The sequence below is a fragment of the Mesoplodon mirus genome (assembly GCF_964341445.2).
Source record: "Mesoplodon mirus genome assembly, chromosome: 4".
In the NCBI taxonomy this organism is placed as follows: domain Eukaryota; kingdom Metazoa; phylum Chordata; class Mammalia; order Artiodactyla; family Ziphiidae; genus Mesoplodon; species Mesoplodon mirus.
In genome coordinates, this window is record NC_138979.1 from 11,065,050 (window position 1) to 11,084,684 (window position 19,635).

General features: G+C 37.9%; 2 protein-coding genes across 4 annotated transcripts in view; one reads left to right on the forward strand and one right to left on the reverse strand.

Moving 5' to 3' along the window:
- Positions 1-284: 284 nt before the first annotated feature.
- On the reverse strand, positions 285-11,449 carry THNSL1 (threonine synthase like 1). The gene is made up of 2 exons (XM_082620023.1): positions 11,309-11,449; positions 285-3,773 (listed from the first exon to the last, which is right to left on the reverse strand). Exon 2 carries the CDS (start codon positions 3,723-3,725, stop codon positions 1,494-1,496), a length of 2,232 nt encoding a protein of 743 aa, XP_082476149.1. The 5' UTR covers positions 3,726-3,773; positions 11,309-11,449; the 3' UTR covers positions 285-1,493.
- A 23-nt stretch (positions 11,450-11,472) lies between these two features.
- Positions 11,473-19,635, forward strand: part of ENKUR (enkurin, TRPC channel interacting protein) — a 30,415-nt gene continuing 22,252 nt past the window's right edge. Inside the window, exon 1 of one of the 3 annotated variants that reach the window (XM_082620026.1) lies at positions 11,473-11,549. Coding sequence is in view for 1 of the 3 variants with exons in the window: in XM_082620024.1 (XP_082476150.1) it covers positions 12,208-12,284 (77 nt within the window). In the remaining 2 variants the exon portion in view is untranslated. The other 2 variants (XM_082620025.1, XM_082620024.1) reach the window with 2 other exon arrangements.

Here is a 19,635-nt window from a genome sequence, read left to right on the forward strand (position 1 = left end):
TGGGATCTTCCCAGAACAGGGCTCGAACCCACGTCCCCTGCATTGGTGGGTGGATTCTTAACCACTGCACCACCAGGGAAGCCCCATGTCATTTTTTTTAAACACTGTCCCTCCCACTTTCAGAAAAATAGTGCATTCTCATACACACAGGAAAATTTACATGCGTTTTCTAAACATATCATTTACTGAAACAAATATCCTTAAAAGCAAATGATAAAATAACTAAGACCTATGTGAATAAGTAAACTTTGAATCTTCCATTATTTTCTTGTAAAGGCTCTTGGTTTTCAAGTTTTGGTTTTAAAATATACATTTTAGAAGCCATAGATCCAAAGTTAACATAATTAGTTTAATTTTTTAAACAGATTGTTTCTGCTCATTGAACAATTACATTTTTTTCTTGACAACTTGTAATATGTTTCTTTATGGAGGTAGTTCTCCCAGAAAATGAAGCAGAATGTTATCAGCAAAGACAAATTATGTTAGGAATGCCATCTTGTGGTTGAGAGTAGTCCATTACACTAACAGGTCCTTTCACTGATAATCTTTAATTCAGAAATAAAACATCCAGGAAATTCACAAATGTAAATCACGTTTATAATGTATTGTTACTACAAACAAGGAAAAACTAAATATGTGCATCAACTGTATGTGATTTTAGTTATCAAAAAAGACAATGTTCATTGAAAAGAGAGACAATAGACAAATTATATAGGAATGGAGTCCAAATAATACAGGAAAACTGGTAGAACTAGAAACATACTTCCATGAAGACTATTCAAATACTCTGAATGTTGGAAAGCTTTTCTCTTGAAATAGATACATAATTTTATTTCCGTATCCACTACTAAGTAGTTCTGTTGATTATTACATCGTGGATTTAAATCTTGTGCCTTGGTTTTCAAACTACATCACCTTAACTATACGTATCCAAAGGGGAGTGAAGGCCAGAGCACTTATCTAATCTGGGTGGCGTAGAATACACATAATTAATTACAAGTCCGAAATGGAGAGTCAAAAACACTACTAGCCCTTTCTTAATAGATGAGCTTACTACTTCCTCCACAGAAGTTAACCATTAGAGTGGTAAATTATCTTTCTATTCAATAGAGAACTGGTAATGGTTACAGATGTACTACATAACAACTATGCTTAAATATTTTAATTGCCAGATTGAATACCAGACATTTTGGTCTGCTTAAAAGTGGGGGTGAGGGAGTAGAAACTGATGTATCCCTCATGAGTGCAAAGCACAGCACAAGGGTCTGTGCACTATGCTACCTTTCTGTCACTTCCAGATTAAGGATCCAAGGAGCATGTGGTATAATGTTCAGATCTAGAGATTAGGCTATTGAAATTCCGAAAGATAACAGATCTACATATAGACATACATATTTACATAAAAAACAAAATGTTATTTGTATTCCAAATCAACTTTTGTGATCTATTATTGTATGCTTATCACCAGAACATTTTTTTTACTCAGAAAACTTCTATATGAAGTGATTTTGTGCTAGTTTTTCCACGTGACTCTTCAGGACATTCACATCAGCTGCACAGACCTGGCACTCCATCTTCTCTTGCTGTTTTGTTCTCTCTAATAAAGCCTCATGAGGTGGAGGTAATGCATTGTATGAACTCAGTAAATAAACCTGACTTGATGAAGTCTGACTGATTTCTTTGATCTTTAAAGCCTGCATGATAGCAGGTGCAAACTTTGAGTAATGAGCTGTAGATGAGACGATCACTGGGCAGGTTTTATCTTGCATTCTGTCTGCAACTACTTTTGCAACAGCAGTGTGTGGATCCAAAATATACCCGGAAGTATTGTAGGTAGAGTGAATAGCTGCTAGGCACTCTCCCTCAGAGCACCAGTCAGCTACAAAATCCTGCTGAACTTTCTCAACTAGAGTCTTTTCTATCTGGAAGTGATGCTGCTCTTCTAATTGATTAAATAATCTTGTCATTAATTGTCCATCTTTATTAGCCATCAAGTGTAAATGTCGCTCCAGGTTTGAAGATTTGAGAATATCAATTGCTGGTGAAAAGGTATGTGCTAATTTTCTTTCCCTTAGATCATAATGTCCTGTTTTTATAAAATCAGTCAAAACATGGTTCTGATTAGAAGCACAAATAAATTTTCGAATAGGGATTCCCATGGTTTTGGCATACACTGCTGCTAAAATGTTACCAAAGTTTCCTGTGGGAATACACACATCGACTGGGCTTCCAAAAGAAATAAATCCTTGGCTAACGAGATCAAGGTATGCAGAAGCATGATAAACTACTTGGGGAAGCAGTCGGCCCCAGTTTATGGAATTAGCTGAACTTAAGACTGTTCCATATTCCACAGTAAGAAAGCCAGTAAAATCAGAATCTTGAAAAATCCTTTTTATAGATGTCTGGCAAAAATCAAAATCTGACTTGACACCTACTGCCCATCCATTTTCGTTCTGACTGCCAATTATTTGCACTTTTTGAAAATCACTTACTCCATCCTCAGGAAAAAATGTGGTCACAGCTATTCTTTGCTTGTCATTCTTACTAAGACGACTAAAGCCATTTAAGACTGCACTCCCAGTGTCTCCTGAGGTGGCTACAAGTATCATGTAATTACAACTTGGTGGAATACAGTGTGCAAAAAGATGGGGCATGAGCTGTAAAGACAAATCTTTAAATGATCCCGTTGGTCCATGGAACAACTCCAGGATGAACTGGTTACCTGACAGGTGCCTGACAGGGGCAATTTTTGAGCAGGCAAAGTTTTCCCCATAAGCAGTTTCAATCATTTCTCCCAACCTGGAAGCAGGTATGTCAGCAGGATGTATACATTTTTCCAAGAGTATTTGTGCTCTTTCTATGTACGTTGCTCCTACGAGGCTTTTCCACTCCCCACAGTTTAATTTTGGAAACTCCTTCTCAGGAACAAAAAGTCCACCATCAGGAGCTAACCCCTCAGTCACAGCTTCACTGAAGAATTTTGTTGGGACCTTCTGTTCACAGTCTTTAGGCCAAATATGTCTTGTGGAAATGAATGTTTCTGAGTCCACATCTTGGTATCTTTTAACTGCATTCAGCACTTTGTCAGCTACCTCCTCCGGGGAAGCCCCATTTTCACATAAAACACGAGCATCGTACCACTTCTTATAATACTGTCTTCTAAACTTAAGTAAGTCTTTCAGAGATGTTCCAGAACTCTGACCTACAATCCTATCTATTTTCATTAATTTTAGACGACTAACTATATCTATTGGCGGTACATCCAGATAAACAATTATTCCATTTTTCTTCAGATGCCACATGCTAGCATCATGCATTGGGTTGGACCCAGTAAGGGAAATCACACTTCCAGATGCAGAGAAGTTTAACACAGCTTTTCCTTCCTCTTCTAAAAATTGCTCATTACCAACATCCTGCAATTTTTCAGACACACTCATATTCCAGGTTTTTTCAAGGATATCATCATCCACATCTATGACACAACAACCTAGTTTCTGACCTATTATTCTGCCTACTGTTGTTTTCCCAGCACCGGGTGGTCCCATCAGGATAATATTTTTGTCTCCAACAAGAGAGTAGATTGAGTGCCATGACTTCCTTATTTCTGCAAGTGCAAAGGTTCTTGAAAGAAATAGCTGTGCATGTTTATCCGTTTTCACATGTGTACTAGAAAAGCATTTCTGAGTTATTTGTTTCAGATGCTGACATCGGTTAAAGTGGAGCATTCTCTTTTCACTTTTCTGCGCAAGCCAACCTAAAAACTGGCTTTGGCCCTTTCAAACATAAAAACAACAAAAAAGACATTTGGTTACTAATTTCAAAAGACTATCCCAATAGCATTAAGTATAACCATGCCCACAGTACATACACTGTTTAAAATTCTTCCAAATTTATGGGATATTTAAAAAAGTATTCGAACCCAAATTCTCATTTATTTCATATTATCCTTTTAACAATCTTTTCAAGTCTCAAGACATTGAGTAATCAAAACTTTAACAATTTGTAACTGTGAGCAACACTTTATTCAGAAAGTGCCGTATCATAGATGCTTTTTCAAAAAGATACTAAATCAAATTAGTATTTTCCTATAATGAAAATTGTCTCATGGTTTATAACCCATGTAAATAAGGATTATTTGGAGTTGGAATGCTATTTACTTACAATTCAAAAAGCTGAACAATACTCTTTATATTTAATTTCTCTTTAGTTATTTGAAAATATTGATAGATTATCATGTTACTCATAAATTTCTTAGTCAAAGAATTCACAAGAAGCCAGAATAAAATATTTGCTTATAAAATAAATAAATCAGATGCTTAAATAATTTTCCAAACTATAGGGCAAAGGTATGACATTTTCTTTCTTATATGCCTTTTACATGCACACTGTTAAGAATCATTCTTACATATTTTTCATGTTGAAGGCCTTAAAAAAAGCCAGTGAAAGATATAACATTATGCAAATACTTAAGAAAGATTGATAATCAGCAGCAAAGTCAAAGGCTCCATATCTATAACCTTCTCTGCATGGGACCATCACTTTAATTTCTGTCCTATAAACATCATCAATGGAGAGACTACTCAAATTCCAGACTCCAGAGTGATAGCAAAGAAACTCAGGAATGTTTCCAATGATAAAAGGACAAACTATTCTGGCATCCAGAGAAGCTCTGTAATTCCCCATACTGGTCAAATCCCTGTCTTTGGAAATATACTCACCATTAAAACACAAATGTATGCAAGACAAGTCAAAGTTTTAGTCATATGTAAAGTACCATTTAATAACTGCTGCAATGTTTATTTAAATTGACTAAAGTAACTTTACAGACATGTAGTGGAGCTTTTCACGTGTTCTGTGGTAGAACCAATATGCAACTAAGCCACATTAAATGTCAGATCATACGTTTAGACATATTCTGAAAACTTTCAATCATTTACCACTCTGATCATCTATGCTACTCAAACTGTTCTCTAATAAAACATTTAAACTATTTTAAGCTAACACTGAATTTAACTTAAATTAGAACTTTTAAGAGAAGGAATACATTTCCTTATTTGGCTTTTCAGCTTGTATGTGCTAAACTCCCACTGACTTGTAAACATATGACACACAGGGACCAATCTTAGGTGAAGAGTTTGTGGATGCTGAGGCAAAGCCATCTTTGCAAAAAGTGGAATCTATAAGGGAAAAAATTTCAAGTTAATCATAACAGTATCATAAAATTCCACACAGTCTATTGTTAAAATGTCCATCTGAAATTTTTTAAGTACAGAAAAATAATAAACTGACCCTTTTCATGGTTCCCTAAAACTATTATTAAAAGATTAAAATACTGTCTTTTTTTCCAATATGTGCATCTTATGATAAAAAATAATTTTACTAAAAAAAAAGTTTTACTAGACAGTACCGAATTTCTGCCACAAAGCAATATATAAGACAACATAACCAAATGATAAATATAAATCTTTCACATGACACCTAAAACTTTCAATGATTTAACTGTATGTTTAGTGATCAGTGGACTGAAGCTATGAAATGAGTATCTGAATTACTCTTTTAGGTTGTTTTATCCATCTGAATCACTACATGATTTAGATGCAATAATATCTCCTGTAAAAAGTGCAAAGTGTCTGCCACACATGGGTACCTCTTGGCTATTTAAATGATTTTATAATAAATTCAAAGCACATAGCATGGTGGCTGGCACATAAGACCATTTATATAGTAATATTAACCACTGTCACTCAATGACAATAGACTAAAAACATATAAATTGAATCAAAATATCAAGGCACAAAGCTAGGCATTTTTTTTATGGTTTGGTTTGTTTATAAACCTTCAGAGAAAACAGGGGTACTCATCCATGAATCAAGAACTGTTTTGTCAAGCAGTCTAATCCTTTCCCTGAAACAAACCAAGGATCAGAGAACTGTACACTTGAACCCTATCAGCAATTTCTTGTATTAAACTACTTTTATTCTGGAACTCTTCTTTAACACATGATTTTGAGGACACTGTATACAACAGCCTGATTAACCTCCTATTCAGGTGGCTTTTGCTTATAACATCACAGAGTGTCTTCTTTTTCAGTTCCCAATGCATAACTTTCTGAGGTCTATATTGGTAATAATTGTGTATTACCTGAGTAGCTGGTTTGTTTTTATGGACATTAAATCTTTTATCTGATCTTTTCCACTTTATGTTGGTTGCTACAATGCTTAACATCAACTCCATTAAAAGCAGAAGACTGTAACACAAACATTATGCATGTTAACTTCACCTTATCTTTCACCTTATCTTTTGTAACCTTATTCTTCCTTTGTTTTATATGAATTCAAAGTAGAAAATTGTGACAGTTCAACTTATTAATTCTGTATCAATATTACTTCACCATAAAAATCTTCCTGAAACTAGCAGAAGGCAGGTATTAAGTGCTCTAACATTATCAGTTTTAAAGAAAATTAAAGAAGCTACATACTAAATTTTGTAACATTTAGCCACTAACTCATTTTAGGGTTTCAACATCCACTGTAAGCAAACCAAAAGACAAGAGAAGATGGAATAATGCCCACAGCATGTAACTTTTATCTGGAAACTGCATTTTTACTTAAGAGGTAATATAGTCAATTTTCATTATTCATGGTAGTTATGTTCTGTCACGTCCCCATGAATATGAATTAGTGAATACTGAACCATTGCTCCTAGGGGAAGTACAGGGTTAGGTTCCTGTGAGCCTCTGGTCACAACATTTTTGACAGCCGATCAATACGTAATGTTTTATGTGTGCTTCTGCTTAAAGACATCTTATTTAATATATATACATAGTGATTCATTACCATTGAACTCAGCCTTTAACACACACCTGAAGGAAACTTATCTAACACACACATTTTCTCTGTAAGGGACATCATGGCCTTAGTGCCTTAGGAACACGAGCAGCACTTCAGCGCTCTGCTTGGGGGCCATTTTAACCAGCAAAATCACCAGCTAGAAGCACAAAAATGCAAAAAATGTGGCACTTAAATAGAATTCAAAAAAGACACTTGTTTATAGTAGGAGCTGAAACAAGAAGGCAGAGCATCACCTTGTTTAACTCCAGCTTGGAATGTATATCTCATGACTCAAATTTTTCACCACTGTGCACGTGACCATTAATGATTGCAAAAGTGCTACAAGTATTAATTTTGGGTTATAAATAAATTTTAGCTAGCAGAATTCACAAATATAGAACTTGTGAAAAGTGAGGACCAACTGCATATCATTTTCCTTTATGATTCAAAGCCATGCTATTAGACCTTTTCATTTACTTATATTTTAATACGTTTTTCAGTACAGGGGTTATGAATAGGCAATTTTTCTTCAGCCCAAGAACAAAACTATTTCAAATTAAATGCAAGTCAATCACATAAGAGTCAAGAAACAAAAACAGTACTTAAAGACTAAATCTCTTGATCATTAAGTACTCAGGTTTTACTGAATCATTGATGTTCTCAAATATTTTTTGTAGAGCCAAGTTCTACACAAAAATATTTTAGTAAACTCTCTAATTTCTCAGGGGATAGAAGATATATACCACTCCATTATACATTAATAATTTTTAAATAGGTTTTATCACTTACAGTGGAGTTTTTTGATCCACTAGTTCCAATGGACACTTTTTTGACATGAAAGACACTTGCCATTCAAATAGATAAATGGACAGGCAGTGATGTGTCAGTATCACAGCAAGAACTTTAAAAAACAAAAACAGAATGTCCACATGTACATATTAATTTAAGTACTGTGTGACCTCGAAGTATGAAATTTAACAATTTTAATGTGGCAAGCTGATCAAAACTGAAGAATTCAAGGAAAAGAAGTACAGAAACCACTTTTTAAAAGGTTTTTAAATTATTTCCTAAGAATGATAACAAAGTTATATACTTTTTTTTTTTTTTTTTTTTTTTTTCTTTTTGCTGTACGCGGGCCTCTCACTGTTGTGGCCTCTCCCGTTGCGGAGCACAGGCTCCGGATGCGCAGGCCCAGCGGCCATGGCTCACGGGCCCAGCCGCTCCGCGGCATATGGGATCCTCCCAGACCGGGGCACGAACCCGTATCCCCTGCATCGGCAGGCGGACTCTCAACCACTGCGCCACCAGGGAGGCCCCAAAGTTATATACTTTTAAAACAGAAATACATATTAATTTTCAGGAAACTACAGTGATATTTTTCTACATTTACCACTAGATGATTGATAATCAGCCCAAATCATATTAAACCCATTATCAATTTTTACTTCCAAAATAGTCCAGAAAATTTCAATTCCATTATAAAATTACCTAGAATACTTCTGGGAAATTGTCAAAATCTATTTAGTGAAAATGATTTAGCATTTGTTACCCATTTAAAATATTTGCTATTACTCTCCCAAAATAAAACATAAGACATAGCACTTCAAAAATTATTTCATGATGAGAACTGGCTGCAGTTCAATGAACTTTTGAAAATATGCCATGATTATACTTGTCATCCTGTTTTAATACAATCTCTATTTACACTTCTAAGATGACTAAATCTAGTCCACTATTTTATGAAGAAAGACATTCTAAGGTTTTTTAAAAATTCCTTAAAAATTACTGCATTTTTACAATAAATTGTTTTCCCATAATACGAAAAAATGCAAATATATTAGGATATAAACTAACCAGCAGAAGGTTAGAAGCTTTGCTGCTTCTGACTACTAAGTAAAAATCCTCTTAACAAGGCTTCAGTCAGTCAGCTGACTGAAACAGCGAGGAGGAAGGACCACACTTCAGTGCCATGTGGTAATCACAGGGGTCTTACAATCAAAGCATTTTCCAAGTTCACCACCCATCTTTGCCTTTATCTTAGAATCAAGATGACTAAGGCTTTCCTGTTGGTAGTCTTACGCTTTTAGATATCTTTTAAGGTCTTGCGTATCTAATTCAAAAGCCTCTTTAAGTACCCTTTGCAATTCTATAACTTAGAAAAATATTGTAAAGAATATGTCTTTAGAAAGGGTTTATTTTCCTCCCAATTGTCCTATTTATATTCCCACCTCTGCCCATTTTATTCATTTAAGTAGATTAAAATAATACTTAGAGAAAAAACCTAATTTGTATGTACAACCATTCATTCATATAAGGGGTCTGTGCAAACTACAACCCACAGGCCAAATTTGGCCCACCCCTATGTTTGTAAATTAAGTTTCATGGGAACAAAACTTTGCTCATTCATTTTTTTTTCATTTGTTAAGTATTGTCTTTGGCTGCTTTTGAGCTATAATGGTAGAGCTGAGTAGTTTCGAAAGGATCCATCTGGGCTGCAAAGGCCTAAAATATTTATTATCTAGCCCTTTACAGAAAAAGTTCACAACCTCTGATGGCACACCAATACTAATTCTCTGTGGACATACTGAACATAGGCATTTCCCTGAACAGGACTGCCATTTTGAGGGAATTATAAAAATTAGAAATGCATTCTTTGTAAACATACTTTCAAAATGCAAGAAGAGGGCCTCCCTGGTGGCGCAGTGGTTGAGAGTCCGCCTGCCGATGCAGGGGATACGGGTTCGTGCCCCGGTCTGGGAGGATCCCATATGCCGCGGAGCGGCTGGGCCCGTGAGCCATGGCCGCTGAGCCTGCGCATCCGGAGCCTGTGCTCCGCAACGGGAGAGGCCACAACAGTGAGAGGCCCGCGTACGGGGAAAAAAAAAAAAATGCAAGAAGAATTACAGACCAAGTATCTAAAGGAAAAAAAGTTCCTTTCCAACTGATTTAACAACTTCATTAAGACGGTGCACTGAATACACTACACTGAGACCTTAAATTCTGTTTAGTATTTTTAAAACCATAATAAATATACTGACATCAGTGAAATTACTGTATTCAGTAACAGCAGAAAGTCAAGACTAGCTAAAGCCAGTGGGTGCTTACTAACTGGAGAAATCATGCTTTGCCTTTATTGGCTCTTTTAGGAACTGATTCACATAAACAGTCCCAAAGCGTTCCTTCTAGTTAGAAAATTTATAAACTTTGGCCAACGACTGTCCACTTGGCTTAACGGTATTATCATTCTGAGTCCTTAGTTCAAATCTTAGCATATATAGAGAACATTATTCTTCGCTATACATGCTAAGCAAAAAACCCAAAAACGTAAAATACTCAAAAGTGGAAAGGAAAAGGTCAAAGTGGCATATACATATAAACTGTTTTGTTTCAAAACAGAAAATCCGATGTGAAGAACAGGAGCATCACCCACAAGCTGCCGATCATCTGAAGTAAAATGTTTGTTAAACGCCTGGGATAAAAAATAAAAACCTGACCAACTGGATAAGAAAAAACTAAATTTATTCTTGGCTAATGAAATTCACTAAGAGCCCAAGATGATAAGGACCCACACATTCAGCAAACCTTTTTAAGGTAACCAAGCCACCAAGCTGTTTTTGTTTGTTTTTTGCGGTACGCGGGCCTCTCACTGTTGTGGCCTCTCCCGTTGCGGAGCACAGGCTCCGGACGCGCAGGCTCAGCGGCCATGGCTCACGGGACCAGCCGCTCCGCCGCATGTGGGATCTTCCCGGACTTGGGCACGAACCCGTGTCCCCTGAATCGGCAGGCGGACTCTCAACCACTGCGCCACCAGGGAAGCCCCACCAGGCTGTTTTAATCCCTCCACCGAGCACCCTGGCAGTGAGATGACCAAAACTGGCCTTCTCTTATCTTGGAGCATCCTTAGTCCCTTCGGGCAGAGTGGCCTCTATAAGGTTGGTTCAAAACCATATTGCCAAAATGTCTTTCAAAGCCTCGGGATGGTGAGCTTCCTTCAGCAGTCATATGCGAATAAGTAGGTTCACGGAAGACCAAATGGTTCAAACGGAATAAAACCTCTTCTAAGATCGTTTTCAAAAAGGGACACCAAAAAAAAAAAAAAAAAGGCAACAACTCAAGGGCCCGTTTAAAAGGCTTCTCCGTCAGGTTTAGGCTTCTCGTTTAAAAAACAAAGACCTAAGCGGAGGGGCCCGATCAAGAGGTAAACTGGCGGAGAAGGGGCGAGGTGCAGGAGAAAGAGAGGCAGGTGGCCCAGGGGAGGACGGGCCGTGACAGGTGAACCGGGAGGACGGCAGGGCGTGGGCGCGCCCGCGCAGGTGGCGGCAGGGCTGAGCCCGGGACGTAAGCAGCCGGGAAGGCGGGCGCGGACAGAGCGCTGGGGTCACCGCCGAGCAGCGCAAAGGGGAAGGCACGGAGCGGGAAAGGCATGCGATGGGAACGGACTGGTTTCTACAGTTTCCCTTTCTCCTCAAATAACTCACCAAGAAAATCACACTGAGAAGACGGGGAAAAGGAAAGGAAATGGGAAGGAGCGTCCGGGAGCCGCCAGTGCCGCCTCGGGCCGCAACCCCACACCTCAGGCGCCCGCCCAGGACGGCCCACAGCTTTGAGCCCAGGTCTCGCTAGGCCCACTCGGCTCCTGCACAGCGGCCTTTGCGCCTGCGCCGAGGTCGGCCTCCGCGTCCTCGTGCCACGCCCACGGCCGCAGCAGCCCAGCACCGGGTAAGTGACTCGTCCCGCGCTCCACCCACCTGAGCCGGCTCCGCTCCTAGGGCTCCTCCCTCCCTCGTCCCGCTCCCGACGTCGGACGTGCGTCAGCGTGCCCTCAGCCGCTCGCCCCGCCCCCACCGGGTTGGCACCTGCGCACAAGAATGTTATTGTGCGACGCCGGCACGCCAGCTTCGATGCAGCACGTGTCTCTGCTAGAGTTTATCTTTTTCTCCAAATATACAGAAACAGGAAAGAGCAACATTTTTAAGGGGACGCCACTCTTCACCCCTTTACTCCCAAAGGTACATATAAACAGTGGTTTTTAGGTTGAACTTCTCTGAGAGAAAAGGAGCTGCAGAGAGAGGGAAGAGAGGAAAGGTAGTTTGCAGGGCCACCTTCCACTTCCCCGTTGCCTAGTAACTGTTTCCAGGGCAGTCGCGCCGTCAACAACGCTAAGTGATCCCAAGAGTAATAGAAGAGATATTTTATTTTCTTCCCAAGAGAGGACAGCTAAGTAGACGTCAAAGGGGAATTGTGTGAAAGAGAGAAGCCTTAGTTCCTTGAGAAGGCAAGAGATTAGGAGAGGAAAGGGGAAGCGATGAAGAAAGGGATGGAGATATTGGTATAATGAGAAAAAAGCTGAGTAGTTTTAAGGACTCATTTGGTGGCCATGGATCCAATGTGCTCTTCTGAGAGCATTTATAACCTCATACCCAGTGACTGGAAGGAACCTCCCCGGCCTCCTAGGTACGTGGGTAAGCAAAGATTACCGCTTGAAACAAGAGTGGGGAATTACTGTTCCATTTCAGGATTAAATAAGCATCATACCACTTTCAAAACGAGATAACGTGTTTTTGTCTCAATGAAGTAGCCTTGGATGACAACTTCTTAAAGAAGAGTTTGCAAAATATAAGTATTTAGCATCTCACAATTCACAGAGAGGGCGGCCTGGTGCTGTGAGAGGGCCGTTTTCTTATGTTAGCCTCCTTTTAATACGTGTGTGATTGTTTGTAATTTAATTGTTCGTGTATGATGTGGCATACAACATAGCCTGAAATTTCTTATGGTTGAAAAGAGAAAATCACAATTTTATTATCCTGTGTTAGGATACTTGAAACTTGGTTTCAGGAGTTCGTTGTTTTGTTCCTGACTACACTGCTGCTCCCTCTATAAAGGGCTAATACTTATTTTTTTTCCCCAAGAGTATTGTCAAATATAAATTCCTGTTTGTTTCTGAGCCTCAGTTTTTTGATTGGTGAAACAAAATAAATGCATGAGATCGTTTCTAAGGTTTTTTTTTTTTAAACCAAGTTGTCATTTTCTTTATTTTTTAAAAAAATTATTTATTATTTTTGGTTCATTGGGTCTTCATTACTGCATGCAGGGTTTCTCTAGTTGCGGCGAGTGGGGGCTACTCTTTGTTGCTGTGCGCAGGCTTCTCACTGCGGTGGCTTCTCTTGTTGCGGAGCACAGGCTCTAGGCGCGTGGGCTTCAGTAGTTGTAGCACACGGGCTTCAGTAGTTGTGGCTCGCGGGCTTCAGTAGTTGTGGCTCGCGGGCTCTAGAGCGCAGACTCAGTAGTCGTGGCACACGGGCTTAGTTGCTCCACAGCATGTGGAATCTTCCTGGACCAGGGCTCGAACCCGTGTCCCCTGCATTGGCAGGTGGATTCTTAACCACTGTGCCACCAGGGAAGTCCCTCTAAGGTCTTTTCTTGATCTGATAGTTGATGGAAGGAAGAGTGGATTGATAGAGACCCAAAAATACGTAATTGAGTTAAGACTTTCATGTAGGTTTAGGACCCCCTTTAATTCCCGAAATTTTGAAAAGGTAACCACACAGTAAATACCCCAGTTAGTCTCCTGGGACTTAGCACTTACTTAAATCTATGAGGAGAAAAGAAGGTAACTGATAGAGAAAATCTCATTCCTCGTAGGATTTTTGCAGCTTTTACCTTTCTCTTTTTCCTGATCCAAGTCAAAACCGCATTGCAAGAGCACTGGGCTAAAAAAAAAAAAAAAAAAAACAGGCTCTGCAACTAATTGGTTTTGTGATCATGAATACATTTTCATTTGTTTTCTGATCTGTAAAACAAACTAAATGAACTAGATAATCTTTAAGGTCTTTCACATCTAATTATCAATTATCTTTACTAGTAATTACTTGGGGTGCATAACATCTTCAACAAGAGGGCAGATTCTTCCATTTTTAAGCCTGAGTATCTGTTTTTAACCAAACCAATACCTATTTTGTTTTTCATTAGCGTCTCAAAATCTAGTAGAAATTAGAAATAGGAATTCAAAGTAAGATATGGTACAGTTGCAGAGTTTATAAGAAGTGTTCAAATTAACTATTGCTGAATGGACTTTTGGTCGAAAATTCCTGTATATTGTAGAAGATAAAGCTTCTCTGTATAACTCACTGGCAGGTTATATTTTCCACTGAATACTGTATTTGAATGTTAAGATAGTTTATTAAATAGGTGTTTTGTTTTTTCGTAAATTTAAAAGCTTTACTGCATGTAGGTGACTTTTTCAAGAAATTTTATAGGAAAAATCTTTTTCATTTGGCAAGCACTTACTGAACCCCTATTAGTGTATAACATTGCCCTTGGGCAATGTTGGAGTGACAGCACGAACTCCTTGGTTTACTCTGAAGGAGTAAGGAGAAAAAACTAACCTACGGTGAAAGGAATAGAAGGCATCCACATGTGATGGCAAAGAACTCATTGCATTAGGGTGAAGTTAGCCTACACTGTCAGCACAACCATGAGTTTTTATTTATTTGTTTGTTTATTTAATTTATTTTTTTGCAGTACACGGGCCTCTTACTGTTGTGGCCTCTCCCGTTGCGGAGCACAGGTTCCGGACGCGCAGGCTCAGTGGCCATGGCTCACGGGCCCAGCCACTCCGTGGCATGTGGGATCTCCCCGGACCGGGGCATGAACCCGTGTCCCCTGCATCAGCAGGCGGACTCTCAACCACTGCGCCACCAGGGAAGCCCCAACCATGAATTTTTAATTTGACAAGATGTCATGCACGCAAAACACTAATTTATAAAAAACCGAGCATAATAAAACACTTAACCAATTCTTTCTCACCACAGTAACACAAACTTGCCCTTACCCAATCCCCTTACTGCAGTACAAATTCATGCTAAGAAAGAAATATATTGAGCTGTGAGCCTTGTTTGCATCACTGAGTTATAAACCCAGCTTCAGTAAAGCTCACTGCAGCTCTTTGCAAGACTGGCAAGATGATCGTCCAGCTTTCACAAAGAGGTGGATTCCTTGGGGAAACCAACAATTGACAGCACTGTGATCTCCCTTACCTCAGAGGTTACAGGCTCCTTGGGGAACTGAAAGATAAAGATTAAAATGTTGGTTAACAATAAAACCATATATTGTTGAAAACCCTAATGAGAGATGCAGATGCTAAATGAGAATTTAGAAAATGGATATATGTAATCAAAGTGGGATGAAGGGCACCCTCTTCCAGTTGAACAATGAGCTATGAGCAGTCTAGGTCCCAAAATTCTACACAATTGACCAGTGCTGCAATAATATTGGCCTGACATTTAAAACAAAACAAACAGGGGCTTCCCTGGTGGCGCAGTGGTTGAGAGTCTGCCTGCTGATGCAGGGGATGCGGGTTCGTGCCCCGGTCCAGGAAGATCCCACATGCTGCAGAGCGGCTGGGCCCATGAGCCATGGCCACTGAGCCTGCACGTCCGGAGCCTGTGCTCCGCGATGGGAGAGGCCACAACAGTGAGAGGCCCGCGTTCCGCAAAAAATAAATAAATAAACAAAACAAAACAAACAAAAAACAGTAGTTAACCAGATGTTCATCTAACCCATTAGGATAAAAAAAATCTCAAACAAGCATTATCAGACTGTACCAACTCTTGGTCTGTATTTCTCTGTGTGCTCTTTAAGATAAACTGCTTTAGAACTGTGTATCTACAGATTTAATATGACTATGTGGTGACTCTTGGCAAGAAAATAAGTGCAAGTACGATACGTCTATTAAAGATAACTTTAACTTTAGAATAATTAATCTATAGCCCACATCTAATAAAAAGTAGAAAGTAAGGCCAGTTGTCTAATAAAGTCACCCTCTGGATCTTTATAATAAAACCACACTATCCAGAAAATAGTATAAAATGCAGCTATTGAAAAGAAAGTATAATGGAAGCAAGCTAAGTGTCCATCAATAAATGGATGGATAAAGAGGATGTGGTATATATATACAATGGAATACTGCTCCACCATAAAAAAAAGAATGAAATTTTGCCATTTGCAGCAACATGCATGGACTTGGAGGGCATTACACTAAGTGTAATAAGTCTGACAGAGAAGGACAAATACTGTATGATATCACTCATATGTGGAGTCTAAAAAATACAACAAATTAGTGAATAAAACAAAAAAGAAGCAGACTCACAGATATAGAGAACAAACTAGTGGTTACCAGTGGGGAGAGGGAAGGGGGGAGGGGTAATATAGAGGGTGGGGGGAAAAAAGGATTATTATGGGATTATATGAAACAATGTGGGTGAAACTTTTGAAAATTGTAAAGTGCTATAGAATTTAAAGACTCTTTCATGCAATAAAAAAAAGAAAAGAAAGTAAACTTTATGTGTACTAACATGGAAAGGTATCACATTATATTAAGTATTTTTAAAAATAAATTTATTTATTTATTTTTGGCTGTGTTGGGTCTTCGTTGCTGTGCGTGGGCTTTCTCTAGTTGTAGTGGGCAGGGACTACTCTTCGTTGTGGTGCACGGGCTTCAGTAGTTGTGGCACACGGGCTCAGTAGTTGTGGCTCGCGGGCTCTAGAGCAGAGGCTCAGTAGTTGTGGCACACGGGCTTAGTTGCTCCGTGGCATGTGGGATCTTCCCAGACCAGGGCTTGAACGCGTGTCCGCTGCATTGGTAGGCGGATTTTTAACCACTGAGCCACCAGGGAAGCCCCTATATTAGGTTTTAAAAATCAAGTTACAATTCATACATAAATAGAGATATAGAAAACATAATATTTTCTGGAAAATGAATTGAGGAGATGGAGGGAACCTAGATCTTTATTCCTTTTTGCTGTTGTTGAGGTATAATTGACATATACCATTATATTAGTTTCATCATTTAAAAAAATTTTTGTAATTTGGAAAAATTAAAAAATTATTATTCATATAGAATAGAATATCTTGTTTTCTATAACGGATGGTAAGCTTTCAACTCACACAAAATAGTGTAATGAATCGCAAGATTGCAAATTTTAAAAAGGTGAGAGTATACGCACTCCTTTTTACTGCAGAGGAAGTTATTTTATTAAGGGATCATATCTGCCATTTCTAACTTCCGTGGGAATTTCAAGGCACAGATTTGGATTGAACATTATTTCCTGATGGTATCTAGTGAGCTCATTCAGTTTGGACCATAATTAATTCCCAGCCATTTAGTTCATGATTAAGGAAAGTCTTCTAAAAGCAAGAAACAATTTAATGTTTCTCCACCCAAACTTACCTACATAGTAAGATGAGAATACAAAGTATTACAAAGTATTAAAGTGGTATAGCTTCCAATCAAGAGTGGAATTTACCCTCTAACCTTAAACAACTAAAACACCAGAAAAATATATGTAAAACAATGGTTTTTCAGGCACTGGACAAGCAACACAGAGCAGTCATCCCTAAGAGAAAGGAAACAAGCCCTACAATTGTCCCAACATACTCTATGGAGAGAATCTCCAGACAAAAGTCCAGGAAAGAGAAATTAAAACAAAATCCAGCAGTTTCCTTGAGTTAAAGAAGCAGAGTTCAGAGTCTGAGGTGGTCAAGGCAGGTAGCGTTCACAGCACAAGAGTGCTAGAGAGGAAAGAACTACATATATAGAGAACTATAGAAGTATGCAGGTGAATTTCCCTGAAGTCTTTGGTTGACAGTACTTTCATATGTTGAAACTACCAAGGCCAGGGAAATAACCAACAGAAGGCAGCAGAGCCAGATAAAGTTTATATTCCCACCAACCAGAGTGGAAACTCCTCCTAAGATGCAAGGGATTGAGTAGTGCCCTCAGAAATATATTGCCTTAGTAGTAGGGCCAAATCAGAAATAGACTAAAAGCTCCTGGACCCAGAAATACAATGTATAACCAAGAGAAAAATCAGTCAGTACAAACAGACAAAGAAATGACATCAATGAGAGAATTAGTAGACAAGGAGATTAAAACCACTATTTTAAATATTCTCCATGTGTTCAAAAAGGCAAAGGAAAACATGAGCAAGATATGGAGAGAAATTGAAGGGTAAATAAAACCCCAAATCTAACTTGAAGACATAAGTAATACCATGTCTAAAATGAAAATAGTATACTTAATGGGAATAACAGCAGCTAAGACACTGAAGAAGAAAATATTGTTGAATTTGAAGACATAGTAATACTAGAACAATACAAAATGGAAATGAGAGGAAAAAAAACTGAAAAGGAAAACAGAATCAGTGAGCTATGGACAACATCAAGCAACCTAACACAAGTGTAATTAGAATCCCAGAAGGAGAGTAGAGAGATACAGAAGAAATATTTGAATAATGGTCAAAATTTTGACAAAATTAATGAAATCTCTAAATCCACAAATCCAAGAATCATAATGAACCCCAAGCAGGAAAAGGAGAAGGAGGAGAGGGAGGAAACCATACCAAGGGCCATTAACATAAAATTTCTTAAAACCAGTAATAAAGAGAAAAATCCTAAAAACAGCCAAGGAAAAAAGAAACATTACATACAGAGGAAGAAAGAAGGTCAGCAAATATCAGAAACAGTGGAAGCCAGAAATTTAAAAGTCCATAATGCATAAGAAAAGGGTATGAGTTGGAAATTTGGATTTACACAATGAAATAAAGAACACATAAAATGGTAAACATATGGGTAAATATTAAAGTTTCTTCTTTTTAAATTTATTTCTGAATTTCTTTTTAATTTATTTGGCTTTTTAAAGGGAAAGTAATCACAATGAATTACGGGTTTCATAACACGCATATAACATTAGGATAAAGGTGGGGGAGAGGTAAATGCAAGTATTCTTTTGTAAGGTTCTCATGTCCTATGTGAAGTGACATAATAATACTTGAAGGTAGGCTGTGATCAGTTAAACATGTATATTTTAAACCTTAGAACTTCCACAAAATAAAACAAAAACAAAAAAATAAGGCAGAATAAAATAAGGAAGAACCAGCAATGGGGTATGTAGAAAACAAATAGCAAGATGGAAAATTTAAACACAAGCATATTTTTAAAATCACATTAAATGTGAATGGTCTAAATACACCAAAGAAATGAAGCCCTTTGAAAGGATAAAAATTCTACACTTTCCATAAGAAAATCCCCTTAAAAATAAAGACACAAGTAAGTAAAAAGTCAAAGAATGGAAAAATACTGTTACCATAAATCAAAGGAATGTGGAATGGTTATATTAATATCAGACAGGGTAGATTTTTAGAGTACAGAGTTTTAAAAGGGATATAGAATATTATTTCATAATATTGAAGAGATTAGTATTTCAAGAAGGTATTCTAAATGCTATGCACCTACTAATAGAGCTTCAAAATACATGAAGCAAAACCCGATAGAACTAAAAGAAGAAATAGACAAATCCACAATTATAGTCAGAGATTTCATCTCTCTTTCAATGATTATTAGAACACTTGAAAATACTTCCAACCAGTTTGACCTAATTGTCATTTATAGAACACTCCAGCCAACAGCAGCAGTGTGCACTTTCTTTTCCAGTGTATGTAGAACATTTACCAAGATAGACTATGCTTTGTGCCATAAAACAAGTGCCAGAAAATCTTAAAGGATTGAAATTTTACAATTATATTCTTTAACCACAGTAGAAATTAATTAGAAATCAAAGAGGTATCTGGAAAATCCCCCAATATTTGGAGATTAAGCAAAACACATCTAAACAAACTCCTAAGCCAAAGAAGATATCAGAAGGGAATTAAAAAGGTATTTTTTTTAATTTTATAGCTTCTATTAGATAAGTATAAAGGTTTAAAGTCAAATATCTAAACTTGTACCTTAAGAAACTAAAAAAAAAATT